The 18,432-nt window shown below is 37.1% G+C and overlaps 1 protein-coding gene and 1 long non-coding RNA gene across 15 annotated transcripts in view; one reads left to right on the top strand and one right to left on the bottom strand.

Moving 5' to 3' along the window:
• LOC140907749 (uncharacterized) overlaps positions 1-10,520 on the bottom strand; it is a 38,593-nt gene extending 28,073 nt beyond the window's left edge. The window contains exons 1-4 of one of the 3 annotated variants that reach the window (XR_012157608.1): positions 10,260-10,520; positions 5,590-5,943; positions 2,697-2,796; positions 1,606-2,102 (exon numbers count right to left, since the gene is read on the bottom strand). This is a non-coding gene — a long non-coding RNA (uncharacterized lncRNA). Of the gene's footprint in view, positions 1-1,605; positions 2,797-5,589; positions 5,944-10,259 lie in introns of all 3 variants that reach the window. The other 2 variants (XR_012157606.1, XR_012157607.1) reach the window with 2 other exon arrangements.
• PARD3 (par-3 family cell polarity regulator) overlaps positions 1-18,432 on the top strand; it is a 650,009-nt gene that overhangs the window by 616,748 nt on the left and 14,829 nt on the right. For all 12 annotated transcript variants that reach the window (XM_073334436.1, XM_073334432.1, XM_073334435.1 and 9 more), the window contains one exon: positions 14,554-14,674. In XM_073334436.1, coding sequence (XP_073190537.1) covers positions 14,554-14,674 — 121 coding nt within the window. The remainder of the gene's footprint in view (positions 1-14,553; positions 14,675-18,432) is intronic.

Below are 18,432 nucleotides of genomic sequence, written 5' to 3'. Positions count from 1 at the left end.
CTTCAGGAGGATGGGGGAAAGGAGGAAAATTCTATAATCTGTTTGATCAGATTTAAGCACAAGAAGAGTCTTATGCAGTAATGTTAAAAATTAGAGAATTTATCAGTGAGCATTTGTAAATAGGATGTGGACTATAGTACGGAGTAAATATACTTTTTAATACATTAAATGTATTAAATGAAAAGATGCTGTTTGATTTTCTATAAGAAAATTAAAGAACTAGAAAATAACTAAACTAAGTTGTTGAGTGATATAGCTCTAAATGGTTAAACATGGTATGATATGTAATTTCCTAATAGTCCAGGTAAAGCTGTTAGCTGTAGTGCACCCATTCCAGAATCAATCTCTTTAATTTTGTGTTTATCACAGGAGAACATAAGCTCACAATTGATACTTTGTTAACACTGGCTTCTTTAGTGGATATACCCTGATTTACACCAACTGAGGATCTGGCCAAGTATTGCATTTTATAGAACTGCACTTGTACTGTGGATACTATGTTTCATTCACAATAACATGTATAATAGTTTCCATTTTAAGGAAGATGATGAATCATCAATAGATATAACATTTTTAAAATATTCAGAGAATAATTTCTGCTCAGTATACATGGACACAAAAACTCATCTTTTTAATGGTATTCAGAAGAGACTTTCTGGTGAGTACACATAGAAGAATGAAACATGCAGTTTAGACATTCTGAAAACGACAACTGATTTGCAAGGATATTTTTGCTGTTGGAGATTGTGCGTGAATTTCTGAAATGGGAGAATAAATCCGGACACATTTTTACCAAACTCTAGAACAAAAGGCATTTTACATTCTCTTAGGAGCAGATCATCATCTGGAGTGAATTGACATAGACCCATTGACAGAGCTATGGCACTTTATACCAGCTGACGATCACCCCCATACAGAACCAATTCCTTACTGTATTTTGAATATGCAAGTTTCAACAGCAGCAGCAAAAACCCAACAACAACTATGCAGAACATTTTCATAACTTTATTTTAGCAACTGTCATATTTTACCACCCATTTTAATGGAAAGGCTATCAAAATAAAATAATATAATTAAAATCCAAGAGAGACAATATTAGGGTGACAATGACGTGATATCAATTGCGTATATTTTTTTTAACATGATGTCAAAACACAATGTCATCCTGAATCCATGGAGATACTATTATGATGTCAAAATGAAACATTATCAACACAAGTTGATGAAGACTATAAGAAAGGCAAAATGAAATGATATTAGTGCAAGTCTTTAAGATTATAATTTCAACATCATGTTAAGGGCATTTGACAGATTAAGTGGTATTATTTATTATACATTTTTCATTTCTGTTCATTGCAAAAATCCTGCAATTTAATAGCATTTGTTGAGATACCATTAAAGTTAAAAAACAAATGAGCAAAGCTAAAGAGGTTTTAACCACAGAACAGTTTACTTGCTAAGTTTCACATATAGTAGATGTAGTTGTACTATAATATATGGTTTTTCTGTAAGTGAGAATCATATGTTATAAGGCATTGTATTCTGTAAAAAACCACTCACGATGTAATAATTAAAATAAATTTGTACTTTGTATATAGCACTTACTTTGACTCGCAAAGCACCTTATAAAGGTGGGCATTACTTCTTTTGCAGTAGCCTGAAGCCCAGAGACTGTCAGTGGTAGGGACAAATCTTGACTCATAAATCTGCCTCCTACTGTATTGCTCAAGTGTTAGACAACGCTGCCACTCTCTTCAGGTTGCTACCTTCACGAAGCACAATTACAAAACCTCAGGCTTTGTTTCCTGTTGAAAAAGGAAAACCCCTTCGCTTTTTCATAATTTCCTCCAGGCTAGTCATCTTGGTGCCAGCTTTACCTCATGTTTTAGTAACTCTGGTTGTCCTAGATAAATCTCATTCCTGCTGCGGTCTGCCGTGATAAGAGGAATATGTGTACGTTGAAGTATCTTAAGTCTGTTTCTTGTTGGAAACATAAAGAAAAGTAACACAACGCAGAAGTAAAGTAGACTTATAACAGTTTCTAATCCAGTTTTCTTAAACATGGCAAAATCAACATTTCTCCTTCAGGACTGGGTCCTTCGCTGTACATGCCAAATAGGAATTTAAAAAGAAAAGTAACATTTAAGGTTTAAACACATTTAAACACAGAAATAATTTGCAGTCATCTTAACTGGCAAAACCTGCTTTTCAGCTCAAAAAAGAAAACTAGATGAATTAATTCTATTGAAGGTAACTCTTTCGACTGTAACATTTATGACAATTTGTAGTTTTAAATTATACGAGACAAAAGTAGTTATAATAAAGGATAAAAACAGTAAAGGAAAAGTGTCACGGTTTCACGGAAACTGCACCTGTATTCCCCCTTTATGGTCCCTCAAGGGTACCCCTCTAGCCTTCAAGCTCCCAGCCATCAAGTCCCTTGGGCACATTTCACTCTCTCCTGATGGGGGCTTCTTTAAGGCTGCACAGTTCCCTGCATACATTGTGATATTCCCAGCAAGACAGAGAGCCTAAAATGGAGGCTCTGTGGTTAGCTCTCTCTCTAGAAGAATGACCAGTGTATTACCCACGGTTGTAAGTTACCACACAGCTCTTTCTATTTATTCTTAAGGTAAAAGCATAACAGAGAAAATAATAAAAACAATAACATTTCTATATGCATGCTAATAGCTTACCAGGGTCACTCATCAGTTGTAGGGGCTCAGTAAGCCAAAGTCTTTCCGACCCTTCCCTATGAGTTGGGGCCCTCGTTGGACTGGAAATCCTATCTGTTTGCTGGATCAGAAAGAAGGCCCTGAGTCAGTTTAAACTCAGGCTATTCATAAGGGCTGTCGATTAAACGCAGTTAACTCACACGATTTAACTCAAAAAAGTTAATCGCCGTTTTAATCGCACTGTTAAACAATAGAATACCAATTGAAATTTATTAAATATTTTTGGATGTTTTTCTACATTTTCAAATATATCGATTTCAGTTACAACACAGAATACGTGTACAGTGCTCACTTTATGTTATTATTTTTATTACAGATACCTGCACTATAAAAATGATAAACAAAAGAAACAGTATTTTTCAATTCACCTCATACAAGTACCGTAATGCACTCTCTTTAGTAGGAAAGTGCAACTTACAAATGTAGATTTTTTTTTGTTACATTACTGCACTCAAAAAAACAATGTAAACTTTGGAGCAGGGGTGAGCAAACTGCAGCCCGCCAGCCATTTTTAGCAGGTCCTCGAGCTCCCGCTGGTGAGCGGGGTCTGGGACTTGTCCCGCTCCGGCGCTCCAGCTGGGGTGCAGAATCAGGGGCCACTCCTGGAAGCTGCGGCATGGCCCCCTTCTGGCTCCTATGCTTTCCAGTGGCCCCACTCCAATGGCCCCCTTCAGCGCTCCAATGGGAGCGGCAAGGGTGGTGCCTGTGGAGGGGGCAGCGTGCAGAGCCAACTGGCTGCGCCTCCGCATAGGAGACGGAGAAGGGACATGCCGCTGCTTCCAGGAGGTGCTTGAGGTAAGCGACACCCAGAGCCTGCACCCCATAGCCTCTCCCCCTGCCCCAGCCCTGATCCCCCTCCTGCCCTCCAAACCCCTCAATCCTAGCCCTCATGCACCCCAAACTCCCCAACCACAGCCCCACCTCAGAGTGCACAGCCCCAACCAGAGCCCTCATCCTCACCCTCTCCCGCACCCCAAACCCCAACTTTATGAGCATTCATGGTCCCCCATACAATTTCTATTCCCAGATGTGCCCCTCGGACCAACAAGTTTGCCCACCCCTGCTTTAGAGTCTAAAAGTCTACTCAGTCATACTTCTTGTTCAGTCAATTGCTAAGGCAAACAAGATTGTTTAAATTTACAGGAGATACTGCTACCTGTTTTCTTAGTTTCAATGTCACCTGAAAGTGAGAACAGGCATTCACATGGCACTTTTGTAGTCGGCATTATAAGGTTTTTACATGCCAGATATGCTAAATATTTGTATGCCCCTTCATGCTTCAGCCACCATTCCAGAAGATATGCTTCCGTGCTGATGACACTCATTAAAAAAATGCGTTAATTAAATTTTGACTGAACTCCTTGGGGGAAAATAGTATGTCTCCTACTCTGTTTTACCCACATTCTGCCGTATATTTCATGTTATATCTTTCTTGGATGATGACCCAGCACATGTTGTTCATTTTAAGAACACTTTCGCTGCAGATTTGACAAAGCAAAGAAGGTATCAATGTGAGATTTCTGAAGATAGGTGCAGCACTGAACCAAAGGTTTAAGAATCTGAAGTGCCTTCCAAAATCTGAGAGGGACGAGGTGTGGAGCATGCTTTCAGAAGTCTTAAAAGAGCAACACTGTGATGCAGAAACAACAGAACCCAAACCACCAGAAAAGAAAATCAACCTTCTGCTGGTGACATCTGACTCATGATGATGAAAGTGAATATGAGTCAGTCTGCACTTCTTTGGATGGTTATCGAGCAGGACCCGTCATCAGCATGGACATATGTCCTCTAGAATGATAGTTGAAGTATGAAGGGACATAGGAATCTTCAGTGCATCTGGCACCAAGATATCTTGCTACACCGGCTACAACAATGCCATGTGAATGCCTGTTCTCACTTTCAGGTGACATTGTAAACTAGAATCGGGCAGCATTATCTCCCGCAAATGTAAACAAACTTTCGTCTGAGTGACAGGCTGAACTAGAAGTAGGACTGAATGGACTTGTAAGCTCTAAGGTTTTACATTGTTTAATTTTTGAATGCAGTTGTTTTTTGTACATAATTCTACATTTGTAAGTTCAACTTTCATGATAAAGACATTGCATTACAGTACTTATATGAGGTGAATTGAAAAATATTATTTCTTTTGTTTTTTTCAACACAAATATTTGTAATAAAAATAAATATAAAGTGTGCCCTATACTCTATTGTAATTGAAATCAATATATTTGAAAATGTAGAAAACACATCCAAAAATTTCAGTAAAAGGTATTCTATTATTGTTTAACAGTGTGATTAATCATAATCGCGATTAATTGACATTAATATTTTTAATCGCTTGCTAGCCATACTATTAATCAAAATTCCTTTCTTTGTCTATTGGCCTCTGGAGAATTCAATTTGAACTCATATATGCAAGCCTCTGATGTTAATTCTCTGGAGGTGTTGCAACCTGAGTGAATTTGCCTAATCATCCCCCACTGTTCTTAATTCCTGGAGGAGTAGGGGTTACCGTTCCCCATGGAAGTCCATACAATCCCAGGCCAACAATGATGAATAAACTTAATACAGTAAGTTCTCCCAAAGATATTGCAGGAAATTACTATATCAGTCACTAAAAGTATTTTAGTAAATACGTTTCAGGACCAATGTGATTTTACGCAGAAATAAAGGTGTTTTGATCAACCAAGTTTTTAAAGATTTTTTTAAGAAGTCTTCATATGCAAATATTTATATATTTTAATCTTAATTAGTTTTTCTTCTAATCAGTATATAAAACTAGGAGGTTAATTTCATAAGAAAGAAGTATCTATAGGAAATGCATGTAGGCATGAATTCAAGTAATCAGACTTACCTTTGATTTCCATTTTTTTTTGCTGGTTGATTCAAGTGGAGTATTGCTGGTTTCATGAGAGCTGGTGAAAATTTTCAAGATGGTCCAACCCAAAGCCTTGATCGCAAATGTCCCCAGACTTTAGAAAATTTTAGGTGTGATCATGAATCTTAACTCAGCAGCTAGCCCCCTTCTGATATTGCACCTTCTGAAGTTTATCCCAACACTACCCTGGATTTTAGTGGGAGTGGAATCAATACGCATAATGGCAACTGGATCTGAACACTTCTGAAGTTTGGATCAGCCTCTGAAATGCTTGGGCCCATGTCAATGTTTTAAAATAGACTGTTTCCCATCTGGTATATGGAAATTAATCTGTCATTAGTGAGAAAGGGAGAAGGTACAAACAATGAAAATATTAGTTTGGGATTTATATGTAAATATCCCACAGTTAAAGAATTAAAATAATTGTACTGGAATTTGATTATGGAGTGGTAAGGGAATGGGGGACTATCTCTAATATGACCATGTGAATACCGTGCAATGTTGTATCATCAAAACTGTTCAGGTCCTTCAATTAAATTTGTATTGCTATATTACTTTACTAATTAACAGATTCCAAGGTAAGAAGGGACCACTATGATCATCTAATCTGACCTCCTGTATAACACAGGTCGTAGGACTTCCTGAAAATAATTCCTGGAGCATATCTTTTAGAAAAACATCCAATCTTAATTTTTAAAATTGCCAGTGATGGAGAATCCACAATGACCTTTGGCAAATTGTTCCAGTGGTCAGTTACTCTCACTGTTAAAAACGTATGCCTTATTTCCAGTATGAATTTGTCTAGCTTCAACTTCCAGCCAGTAATATGGTCCTTGACATTGTGGTTTTATTACTTTTATTTTTTTAAACAAAGATTTCATTTTTACTGAAAGCAAATGTGCATTTCAGTCTAGAGAAAATACTATTTGTTTTTCATATACACAACACCACGATACAGAATTTTTTATGGATCATTTCAGTGGTTAAGAGAAAAAACAATCAATCAAAAAATGCTTTTCCGTTCTCTAATATACTTTCTAGCAGTTCGCTAAGCATGACATAGAACCCCGCTGACCATATAAAGAAAATAAGCTTGTTGACGTTGAAAGAGAACTAAAGGGTACAGTTCAGATATGTAAATAAAAGTATGCACTAAAATTTCATGTTGAAATTTGCTGATGACTTTAAAATCAATTGTATAATCAGAATCACTTGCTCTGTGAACACTGAATGCATCCGATGAAGTGAGCTGTAGCTCACGAAAGCTTATGCTCAAATAAATTGGTTAGTCTCTAAGGTGCCATAAGTCCTCCTTTTCTGTGAACATAATTTATTTGTAAGTATTTAGGCCCCCATCCTGCAGAGACTTAGGCCTGGTCTACATTAATAATTGTGCTACTATTCCTATGTCAGTTAATGGTGCAATTTTTTTACTCTACATAGCTATGCCGGTATAAGACCTACTGTGGACGCAGTTAAACTAGTGGGCCAACCGGCATAAACTATAGCGGTATAAGCACAGTTATACTGGAATTACCGTGTCCAGCTAAGAGCGTTTCATCAGTTAAATACACTGGTGTAACTATAGCAGCAAAGCCCTCCTAGAGGAGACAAGGCCTTCCACACAGCATCCTATGGAGATTAATCATATGTACGGTTACCTGCATCGGACTTTGCAGGACTGGATCCATCATCAAAAAGATATTGCTTTCAATGTTGGTGTAGGAAAATATTTTGAAGTTCACAGACTGCCTCTCACCCCTTCTCTAGCATATTTTTTATGCTTCATCTGTGGTCAAGAAGACTAATCTCTCCTATGCTGATCTCTCTCATACTGATCACCTGTATTTTACACCATTGAGGGATTTGTTGATTCTTCTCATGGGTTCATCTACCTCCCCCTTAATATTCTGAAAGGGTCTTCCCTTGAGTCAAATGATTTACATTCTCTTTTCTATATTTTTTTTAAAAATAGTAAATCATAATAGTATGTTAAAAAATTAAAAATAAGGAAGTGTTTTTTTTTACTCTGGCATTTTAAACAAAATCATCTATGGCCATGACTGCAGCAGACTTTACAGTTGTTTACGATTTGAAATTGGCTTGGATTGTTTCTGTACAACCTCACAGCTCTAAAGTAAGGATTAGACTTCGAAATAGCCCAGTTGCTTAATATCTGAATTCACATGTTTATTGCAGGCTTCTAAAATATTTGCTTTTTAGTCAAAGAATTCCCCTGAAATGCAAAACAGAATTTCTGTCTCCCACATGTGAGCTCTGACAGGCTAATAAGGAAGAAAGATGGTCGCAATAAAAGGGGTCTTGGGTGCATTCCTCAGATTTCACTGGTTGTAAAATGATGGCCCTGCTACAAAATGACCACATAGGGGTTGGAAGTGAAAACTAGTCTTGAGAGTTTGAAGAGTCTGCTGAAGTGACCTCCCTATCAGCTATAAAATATCCAGAGGACTAGAGTTATCACATCAAAAGCAAATGCCATATTAACAGCTTTGGAGACCACCATTTTAACCCAGAGAATAGAGCTGTGTATTTTTAATTTGTGATGATTTACTACATTGAAATTGGTGTGAAATGGACAACAAATCACAGTGTCAAAATCTGGAAATGACTTTTATCAGCTGAAGGAAGTTGAGTGCCTTCTGGGATTTGCATAACTTTCTCATAATACTTTTCATTTTAGAGATGATGCTTAAAACTGTGAAAGTAAACTGGAAAAGTCATCAAACTTCCTAAGTAGCTGATTTCACACATACACAGACATATATCCTAGTATTTATAGCCTTGTTTTGATGGGAATTAATATACCATTGTGTGTGTGTGTATATATATGACTGGGGTAAAATGTGAAGAGATCTTGCTTGTCATATTAAGCTGATCCCTGAGTTTAGCTACATTTTAAAAAGTACAAACATGAAAGGAGATATTATTCTCCGTATTCACTTTGCAAATATGAAATGGCAGAGAGGGGCTTTTGTAACTCTGTATATGGTAGAAATAAACTAAGATTGAAAAAGATCTGTGAAAGAAAATTCAAATGGGAGGTATACCCTTCAACATGCAAGAAGCTGTCCCTGTTAGAAACTAACTTTGCATACATAATTAATTTGAGCAACACATTCAGTCTCTACAGCTACAACAGAAATTGAATTCAGGTGTTTGCTGAACATATGGGGGATTTACTGTGAATTTATGACCTGTGGTTTGAGTGTAAAACCCCAAGATACTAGCTGATAAAACTTAATGAAGCTTGTGCAGAGAAGCTATTTTTATTTGAATTTTAGTAATTGATACATTTTCTTCTTTAAACACCTTCCCCCTTGCCCCATGTCTCATAAATTCTTTGGAACTTGCAGAAAACAGGAGCAATAAAAGACCCACCTTCCTAAGTCCCGTTCCATAGTACCTTTACAACTGTTGGTATTTAAATCCGTTTGTGACACACTCATCTGACCCTATTATAACACACACTGTTGAGTTGTGATCACATTAAGAAAAGGAGTACTAGTGGCACGTTGGAGACTAACCAATTTATTTGATCAGTGTTACTCCTTTACACGATGCAACCCTATGTTAGCCCCATTTGCACATCCAGTACTATGCTGCCTAGCCATGTAAGTGCACTCTGGGAAAATCTGTGCCTATATTCCATAATGCCTCTGAAAGTGAGGGTGAGGAGGACACGCACACAAAATGGCACCAGTGGCATGTGGGACTATGCATTCTGGATACCTGCAGCACAGACTGCTAGACAGAAGAATGACTGACCAAACTAGTAACACAGACATGCTTAGGGAGTTCCAGCTAGATTGATGGAAGACAGAAGGACTATTAACTACCTAGCTTACCAACCAAGTATTAACCATATTGGGTCTGGATACATCCATCCATGTCACTCGCTGTTTATAAACTCACTTAGAACTTGTAGAATAGTGGGCTGCATGGTCTAGTTTAGCATTAACCTTAAAGTTAAATCCAGGAATGTTTTTCATGCCATTTTACCATATGTCCTCATCTTTTTTGCAACAACATGACAGTTGCTGTTTAGTCACCTGTTTGAGTGATTTGAGACAAGCCCATCTGCTTTGAATGAGTGCTGTTGTGGGAAAGGTATTCTAATTCCATTAAATTTAGTGGAAGCTTTTACAGTGGATTAACACTGCCCTAGCACTGTTCCTCTATTTTATCCTGCCCTAGCAATGAAGAGAGGTCCAATTTAATACACGCTCAGCTAGTTCTGAACTTTGGCAAGCATATATTGGGCAAGCTAATGCATTGCCCCAAGAGTGATAACGCCATTAATAACCAATGAGGCAACCTTTTAAAATTCCTAGGAACACATTTTCTACTTGCTTCTACCTGTGGCTAGAGAGATATCAAACTCTTGATTTTTAAAGTAACATAAGAAAGTTTAAGTCAGATGAGTATTCTGTCTAAACTTAAAGAAATGTGATTAGTACAAGTAGTTATGTTTGCTCGCTAGCTTGCCATGATTAGGAACCCAGTTATTACATTTGTGTTTTATAACTGCAATCGGGAGATCTAAGCAGCTAGCTAGATCATGGAATACCAGGCAGCTCCAATCCATTTGGATTTCAAGGTGTAAGAAACATTGTTAATTTACTAACCTTTTGGTTATTCTAGCTGGGTTGTTACAGCCTGGCGGTGGTGGTGTTAGGACCCTTTTTCCTCCTTTTTCAGGCCAATGAATTTTTCCAAAGCTTTAGTCATCCCTGTTCAGAAGCTTCTTTGTATCCACTTTATCACACTGACAATGTCTGTTTTGAAAGGATTACAGCTCTGTACATCAATGCATGACATCACAGTGAGACATTGCTTAATGATTTGAGACTCTTATGGTCATTGCTGTGGCTGCCTGTTACTGAAAATATGTGACAGGTCTGGTCTATATGAGCTTTGCTTACAGTTGCTTTTTTTTTTTTTTAGCCCATGCAGGTGACTGTGTTTTAAGTAGTATACATGAAAGAGCCGACTGTTAAATGTACCATCTGTAGTCGAAAGATAACTAAAGGCCACATGCAGAACTGGTGTAAACAGGCCCAACTCCGTTGCAGCAAATGGAATTGTGCTGGCTTACACCAGGGCTGAGTTTGGCCCTGAAAACTTTCCTCTTGATTTTGTTCAAGAACTGTTAGTAATTGGAGCAAGGGGAAATTTAATTTATCTTCACAAAAACTGGGTTCTCACAAGTAGCTGATCCTGTGAGGTGCTGATTGTCTTCTGCGAAGTTGTGGGCACCCTCTCTTGAAGTAAATTGCAGCTGAGTGAAAGGTTTGTAACAGCAGCACAAACTAGGCAATAGCTGGTTTATTATACAAAGCTGAAACTCAGTCCAACTTCACATATGCCAACTTTCAAATAAACCAAGGCTAAGTTTCTAGTTAAACTCCTTCCTCCCCATAGATAATTCTGGACAGTTTGGATTGAATTGGCTTTTAAATTTTGGGTTCATGTGAATGCAAAACACAAACGAAAATGTAAGATAGTGCTTATAAGTAAGCCACTCTGGCTATTACCCATCCTCAACCAGTACTGGTTCTGTACAAGTTCCCTCCAGCAAAGGAGAATTTTAAGCAGCCTGGGACAAAGCTTCTCTCTCCTAGAGTACTTTCTAGAACTTGCTAGGTTATTTATTATTCATTAAGTGCTATACAAGACTAACATAAAGACAGTCCTTGCCCCAAGGAGCTTGAGGTCTATAAGGCAGCCATAGATTAGACAACACACACACTGGAAGACACAGGAGAGAAGTAATTTTAGAACAGTTTTGTGTGTGTGGTTTTATGTTTCTGTTTCATTTATCTAATTTCTTTCTTGTTTTTTCACTTCCTCATGGAAGAAATGCATGAATGTTCAAGAAGGCTTTTGCTGAGGATAGGGTTTTCTCGTGGCTTACTGGTCATTTTATGCATAGAAGCATGCAAAGATGGGAGCGGGTGAAGGAAACAAAGGAGCTGATGGTGGAATTAAAAAGGAGAGGAGAAAGGTGGAAAGAAACGAGCTTGGGTGGCAGGCCATGGTGGAGTTGTGCAGGGCCTTGAAGACAAGAATGAAAAGTTTAAACTTGATATAATGGGCAAGGAGATCACTGGAGTGATTCAAGAAAGGGGCATAGTGCAGGGCTAAGAATGAAAACAATAAAATAAAAAAGAGGCAACATGTGCTCCTCCTCAACCCTCCCCCCCACCAAAAAAAATCTGTCCTTCCCTTAAAGGTTTCTTAAATCCACCTCCCTATTTTATCCTAACATTCCTCCAATTCCCCATCTTCTCTCTTATTTTTTTTAAAGTTTTTTAAATAATATATGGTCACTTGATCTCATTTATTCTGTATCTTTGTGACTTTTTGTGCACAAGGAATTTTGGGTGGCAATTGTGCTGGGAGACTGAAGTGATTTTGTTCTTTAATGATCTATTTTTTCAGTGAAATAGTCCTAGAGCTCCATCCCCCACCTCTCTCCATTTTCTAATTTTAGATTTTGTCCCTCACTTTTTCAGTCGGGAGTAGAATAGAAAACATGTGGAAGGTTTTTCTTGTCTATCTGTAGCAAAGCCATTAGTAACTTGAATGCTTCTCTTAAGTCAGCTTGACATTTTCTTTATGCAATTATGTACAATGTATCCTTTTTAGAGTTTTTGGAGAAGTTATTCATAAATCCTGCGGTCCTCCTTACCCTCCATTGCTCCATCTCATTCCAGTGAAAAGACGACCAACCCGCTGAGCATACAATTCCAGAGGAGGCTTAACCATTATCGTTTACAATACCTTTATTGATTATTTTGTGTAATATTCAACTGTTGATGGAATTATTTTTAACAGCATCCATAGAATGAGCCAAAGTTTTTTACAGTATGTTTTCTACAATAACCCCTTCACCCATTTTGTGGTTAATAGAATGCCTTAATTCCATTTAATCTGTGGACTCTATTTTGGCTTATTGTCCCAACACTTTAGCACAAGCTGCCTTACTGCAGTACTTTTTCTTACCAATAAACAGAGTCAGCTCTTTATTGTCATGCCTTCTTTCCTGCTGTGCCCCCAAGAGGCTAATCCCCTCAGTTCATTCAGTGGCTCTTTTATGCTGTTGTCTGTTCTGCGTTTGAAATGAACCACATCTTCTGACTGATGAGCTCCCTCATATTCATTGATCATTTAAAGTACATCAAGTGGCCTAACTGGAGCTACTTGCTAATCTCTTTTTACCACAACTAAATGGTGTTGCACACACAAAATATTCTTACCTCTTAAAGCCATTAAAAACATGTCAGCAAGTCTGCATGTATTTTGCATTGCATCTTATACATACTCTGCTACTATATTGCTTGTTTGTTATGGTAAGAATCTCTAGTTTTGAAAATCAGCAAACTATACCAAAAATATTTTGTACTTGTATTGAACTGTGCCAATTACAAAAGTCAAAGTGCATGGTATCACTGCAGATTAACACAGACAAGAGCTGTACAGCTCCAACAGGACTGGGGGAGGTGACATGACCTGAGAAATCTATAGTCTTCAAGTCCCTCCCACCAGAGGGGATAGAGCGGGGAAAACTCCGGAAGTGAGACTTCAGAATTTCTTCCCCCTCTGATTTTTTTTCCTAAGGAAGGGGATGATCTGGGATTTGTGTGCATTGTGCTCTTTCTATGTACAGTGTCTAAGTCTACATATCTATGGAATTATTCTTCACTGTTTCTCTTTAGCTTTCTCATTTGAAACAATGTAATAATATAACATTTTTTCATCAGCACTTTTAACAGAAGGCAATAAATGCAGAGTTTTAGAGCCCCAGAATAAGAGATTAAAATGGAGAAAGAATTGCTTCTGGTTAGCCTTAATATAAAAGATTTGTTTGTCAGGCATCCTACAATTCCCACATCAAAAACTCTGAAGTAGGCTAGAAGGGGGCGGGAGGGGGGGGGGGGAAGAGAAGTGAGGGAAGACCAGAGAAGCTGGAAAAATGGCAATGAGATTAATGAATATCCACTTTTCTATCTGCTTTATTAAACTAGCCGTTCCTGTGCATATTTCATGATGGTTTCACATAAATCAAGCTTAAAATGTACTTTGGAGAGGGGATTACCTGTTACTGCCATTATGGAAAATTTATGGTTTTAAATAGTTCAAGTCTGCGTATGACTGTACATAAAAAAAACTATAATGTTATTCAATCTTCCACAGAATACTGGAATGTCACAGGATGTCAACAAGCCTGTAACCTGAAAGTGTTTTTGTGAGCCTATGGCCCAGCTATGTTCTTGAATATTGTACTGTCAAATATTTTTAATTTTACTTTTCCATTAGGCTTTTAATGATATCAAAATATCAGTTTAAAAGACTTGTTAGAAACAGAACTAAGGGCTGACAGGTTCTTATTGATTGGAAGAAAATAATCAAATCGTGTGTAGACAGAATTTCCAAATATCATAAATTAATTTGATGAAACTAAAGATCTGACATCAGTACTATAGATTGAATGGTGAATGAGTATCTCCCATGTTTATTAAATATTAGTGGTCATTATGGCAATTTTTCTATATGTTCCTCATTTTTAATCTACGAGTTTGATGCGAATGAATATTATTCTTTGTACTTTATAATCTCTGTGGTAACATTAACTGTAGAAGTGCCAATTTGCTTTGATGAGTTTAGAAATTGCATTTTAAAATTGCCTGACTAGTCTTATTCTCATTCTGTTTGAAAATTTCTTTTAAAGCTGCAAACAGCATTAATAATAAGAACAAATGGAAGAACATTTTATTTAATGCCTGCAACTTGTTTTAAAATTCTTTCATTACTTCTAAAGTAGTGTCATTTCACAAGAAGCTGCCATTTTCCTATTAACCAAATTTCACATATTATGGTTCTAAAGTGTGTTCATCCTTTACCTCCTCCTCCTTTTAGCAACAGATCAACTCCTAGCAATCATGACCGGATACAGCGTCTGAGGCAAGAATTTCAGCAAGCAAAGCAAGATGAAGATGTGGAAGACCGCAGACGTACCTATAGTTTTGAACAACCGTGGGTGAGTGTTTAGATTCTCCATATACTGGACAAAGCTCCCCCTCCCCCCATGTACATTAAGTACAGCCATTTCAGCTGTGGTCTTTAATCCTGCATGCAACAAAGCAATGTAGATCCAAGCTCCTCTGACCTTTTAACTCCTGACCTTTCTCTTATCTCCATCTGCGGTCCATTGTTGCTAATTTCATTTTATATCATGCTCAGCCATCTGTCCATTGTGTAAATGGTATCATTTGCTCTGTGACAAAATACAACTCAGTTTCTCATCACTGTGAACTAATTTATAGTTCAGTTGGTATCTAAAGGAGGGGGAGTTGTCTGGACATTTTCCATAAATAGGTAATTTTTCACTTCTCAAACTGGAGAGATTCCATTGCAATATGGATATATTCGTGAAATACAAGCTGGACTGGATGGAAAGACTGTGTATATATCAAATGAATGCCTGAAAATATTGAGGTCCTTGTGAGGCATTATCACGGGTTGAGATTAATTTTTTCCTTATGAAAAAAATTACATGTATTTTCTCACTAAAATGAAGAGGTACATATCCCAATTGATCTTTTAAATCCTGTTCATGCTGATGTAGCAAGGGGATACAATTATGTAAATCTATATACTTTCCTTGTTTACCATAACTGAATCAGTCAATTTGTTTTTGAATCGGTTATGGTTCTTAAATTAGGATTCTTTAAATATCTGTGGCAAATATTTTTATCTAGATTATTTTTTATTAAAATGTCACAATAAAGAAAATGAGATTGGTGTCAACCTGTTCCAGAAAAGAACAGCTGTATCTTGAAGCCAATACAATACATCACAATTCCAAAAGTCTTGTACGTTGGGTGGTATTCTTGTTGTTAGGCTTGGAAGGATTAGAATTTTACTGGTAAACGATGATAAACATCAATTTCACCATACACACACAAATTGATACAAAATTCCATTGATGATAATAGAAATTTACAGATAGGCAAAGTAAGAAAAGTGTTGCTTGAGAACTTATTAGAGTTTGATTCTAAGGCTGTTTACTTTGTACATTTTGACATTTGCTGTTGACAGTTTGTGTTTTAATGGTTATAAAACTTTAACTTTTTGAATCTGAACATCTACTGTCATTAAATCATTATTGTCTGACTGCCCCCTCCCATAATTTCCTGCAACTGTGAACATTTAAATAGATAAAAATAGGGGAAAAAATAGAAGAAAAGAGAGAGAATAGAAAAAAATGCTTAAAACCCATACCTTTGCTCAATTATCTATATTTAAGTAGATAAAAATAAACATCAATATTATTTGTTGAAATTGTAAAAAAATGAAAATTGAATTCTGCCAAACCTACTTTGTAGTACTATAATGTACACTGGGCTGATGTGGAAATACCCAGAGATAAATTTCACTGAGTATGATAGTTATTTGTGATAACATAAGTAAAATCATAGATGTGCACATTAACTCTGTGTCTGTGATGGTGAATATAGAACTGACATGTTTACATGCAGTTTAACCTTTGTGCCCTCGTCCTTCTTCAGTGCATCCATTTGAAATTGTGGTGTTTTTAACATGCAGCATGGAAAGGAACAAAGGTAAAAGTGTCCTTAAATGACCTAAAACTGCTGAGAATACTGGATAGGCTTCTCTTTGCCACGATGGAAAACCTTAACCTTCTCTGAAACAGAATAAATAAAATGCACATTTTATTTTTTTCATTACCAGATGTTTTTCATATGAAGCGGTGAAGATAATCTGATACCCCATTTCTGTTGTACTAAGATTTTGAGGAGATAGAAGGTTGGGAATTGGGAGTATTTGTCCATACTGAATATCCACTGTTTCTTAGTCTCGGAATGAGAGATCGAGCAGAGTTCTTGGGAAAAGTGTTTTATGAGAAAAACTTGCACTCTTGAAGACTTGGGAACTTAACTACTGAAGGTCATTGGGCCAAATTGTTGTATATCTAAATGCCATAGCAACTTTAGACAGACAACTTGGCTTGTATTATAGTTTCCATTAATGAGTGAGTAGGGAATTATTTGGATGACAGGCTGATTACCTTAGGAATGGAATAATTTCCTAAATTGTGGGTCAGAACATTGACCTTTCCTTTTTTTCTCTTTCAAACAATTGGGATCTCTCCATTTACTCCCCATTCTACTGATTATGCAAATGAGCTCAAAGTGACTGTAATTCTACTTAATGTATTAATTTTAATTCTGAAGCTTATTGTTACTTTTGTAGGAGCTGCTCTGTTGTTAAAGCTGTAACTAGCTGCATTATTTTTATTATATCTGTACTTTTTAAAAAATTGGTCTAGAATAACTCAGAATTATTTTTTCCTTTCATGTACTCTAGCCTTCTAAGATCACAGTTCTTGGAAAGGATAAAACAGTGATCTCATCCATTTCTATAGTTTACAATCATTTTAGTGTTCAGGAACCATAAAGTCCTCTCTTAAGCAGTGTGTATATCTTCAATATATTAGTCTAAGATTATGGAGTTTGTAAGGGCACCCTCTCAAAATGCATCCAGATGTGTTATTAAATACCAATGACTTCAAAAATGTGCAAGTCTAGTTGACTATACATATAGAGGAGGAAACTTAGATGCATTTGACAAACTCCTTTTCAGTCTTCTTGTCTGTAAGAGGTTGACTATAAACTATAGCAGTGAAAAGTGCATGTATGCGAGGACTATTGTTTAAAAAAAAGATGTTTTTGCCTGTGGTTTGTCACACAAATGGGGCTTCCAAGGACAAAAGGCTTTAAATCCGGAGAAGTGCCTTAGCCATGTGATTGAAGTTAACTTTGCCCTGATTTGGATAGAAAGAGGAAAAAAAACAATCTTATCATCTGCGGAGTCATGTGCACTATAAAGTGATAAGTAGTTTGCATTTTTCATTAACATGATGATGGGAGACTGGAGGATAGGGAGCAAAGTGATGATACGATATGGGACTGCTGGTTACTTTAAAACAGTAAATGAAAATGTGTTTTGGAGTGTGTGCTATGTGTACTGATAGAACTCCTGTGGCTATTAGGATATTCAAATGCCTTGATGGCTAGTATGACAGGCCTTGTCTCCACTAAAGGAAAAAGTCAATCTAAACTACGCAGTTTGAGTTACGTGAATAGCATAACTCAAATCCACATAGCTTAGATCTACTTACCGCCGGAGATGCTCTCCCGTTGACTCCCCTTACTCTTCTCGATCAGGTGGAGTATAGGAGTTGACGGGAGAATGATCGCCGCAGCATCGATCCTCCAATAAGTGTAGACAAGCCCTTAGAGAGACTATCATCTCTGTGTCATCAATTCCAATCCGCCCTGGGTTGATAGTGACCAAAGGTACTACAATTCAGTTATGTATGTCAAATGAGTTTAATCTCAGCCAGAGTTTAGTGGGAAAGTGTCCCTATTACAAAAAGCTGCATCAAATTGGCACAGAATTATACCCTTGACAAAGAGTCTGGTGACTGCCTGGGCATGGAGTCTGAACTATCCCTTTCATTGAAAGTTCCCATCAGGTTGTATTTACTGCTCTGTAGCTGGGGAGTGCCCTACCTGGACCTGTTATGTTTATAACAAAGGACTTGAATCTTTAAGGCTGTTAATCCAGCCCCTTTCATGGACACTAAATTCACATTAAAGTGTTTTTTAAAATACTGAAAATGTTGGCGTGTGAAAGATGAGATGAGCACATATATTAAAATAACAAGGTACAATTATAAAAATTTGGTCAAGGTCATTTGAATGATGTATC

The sequence above is a fragment of the Lepidochelys kempii genome, chromosome 2, assembly GCF_965140265.1.
Source record: "Lepidochelys kempii isolate rLepKem1 chromosome 2, rLepKem1.hap2, whole genome shotgun sequence".
NCBI lineage: Eukaryota > Metazoa > Chordata > Testudines > Cheloniidae > Lepidochelys > Lepidochelys kempii.
Note: the sequence above shows the minus strand (reverse complement) of the source record. Positions and strands in the feature narration are given on the sequence as shown.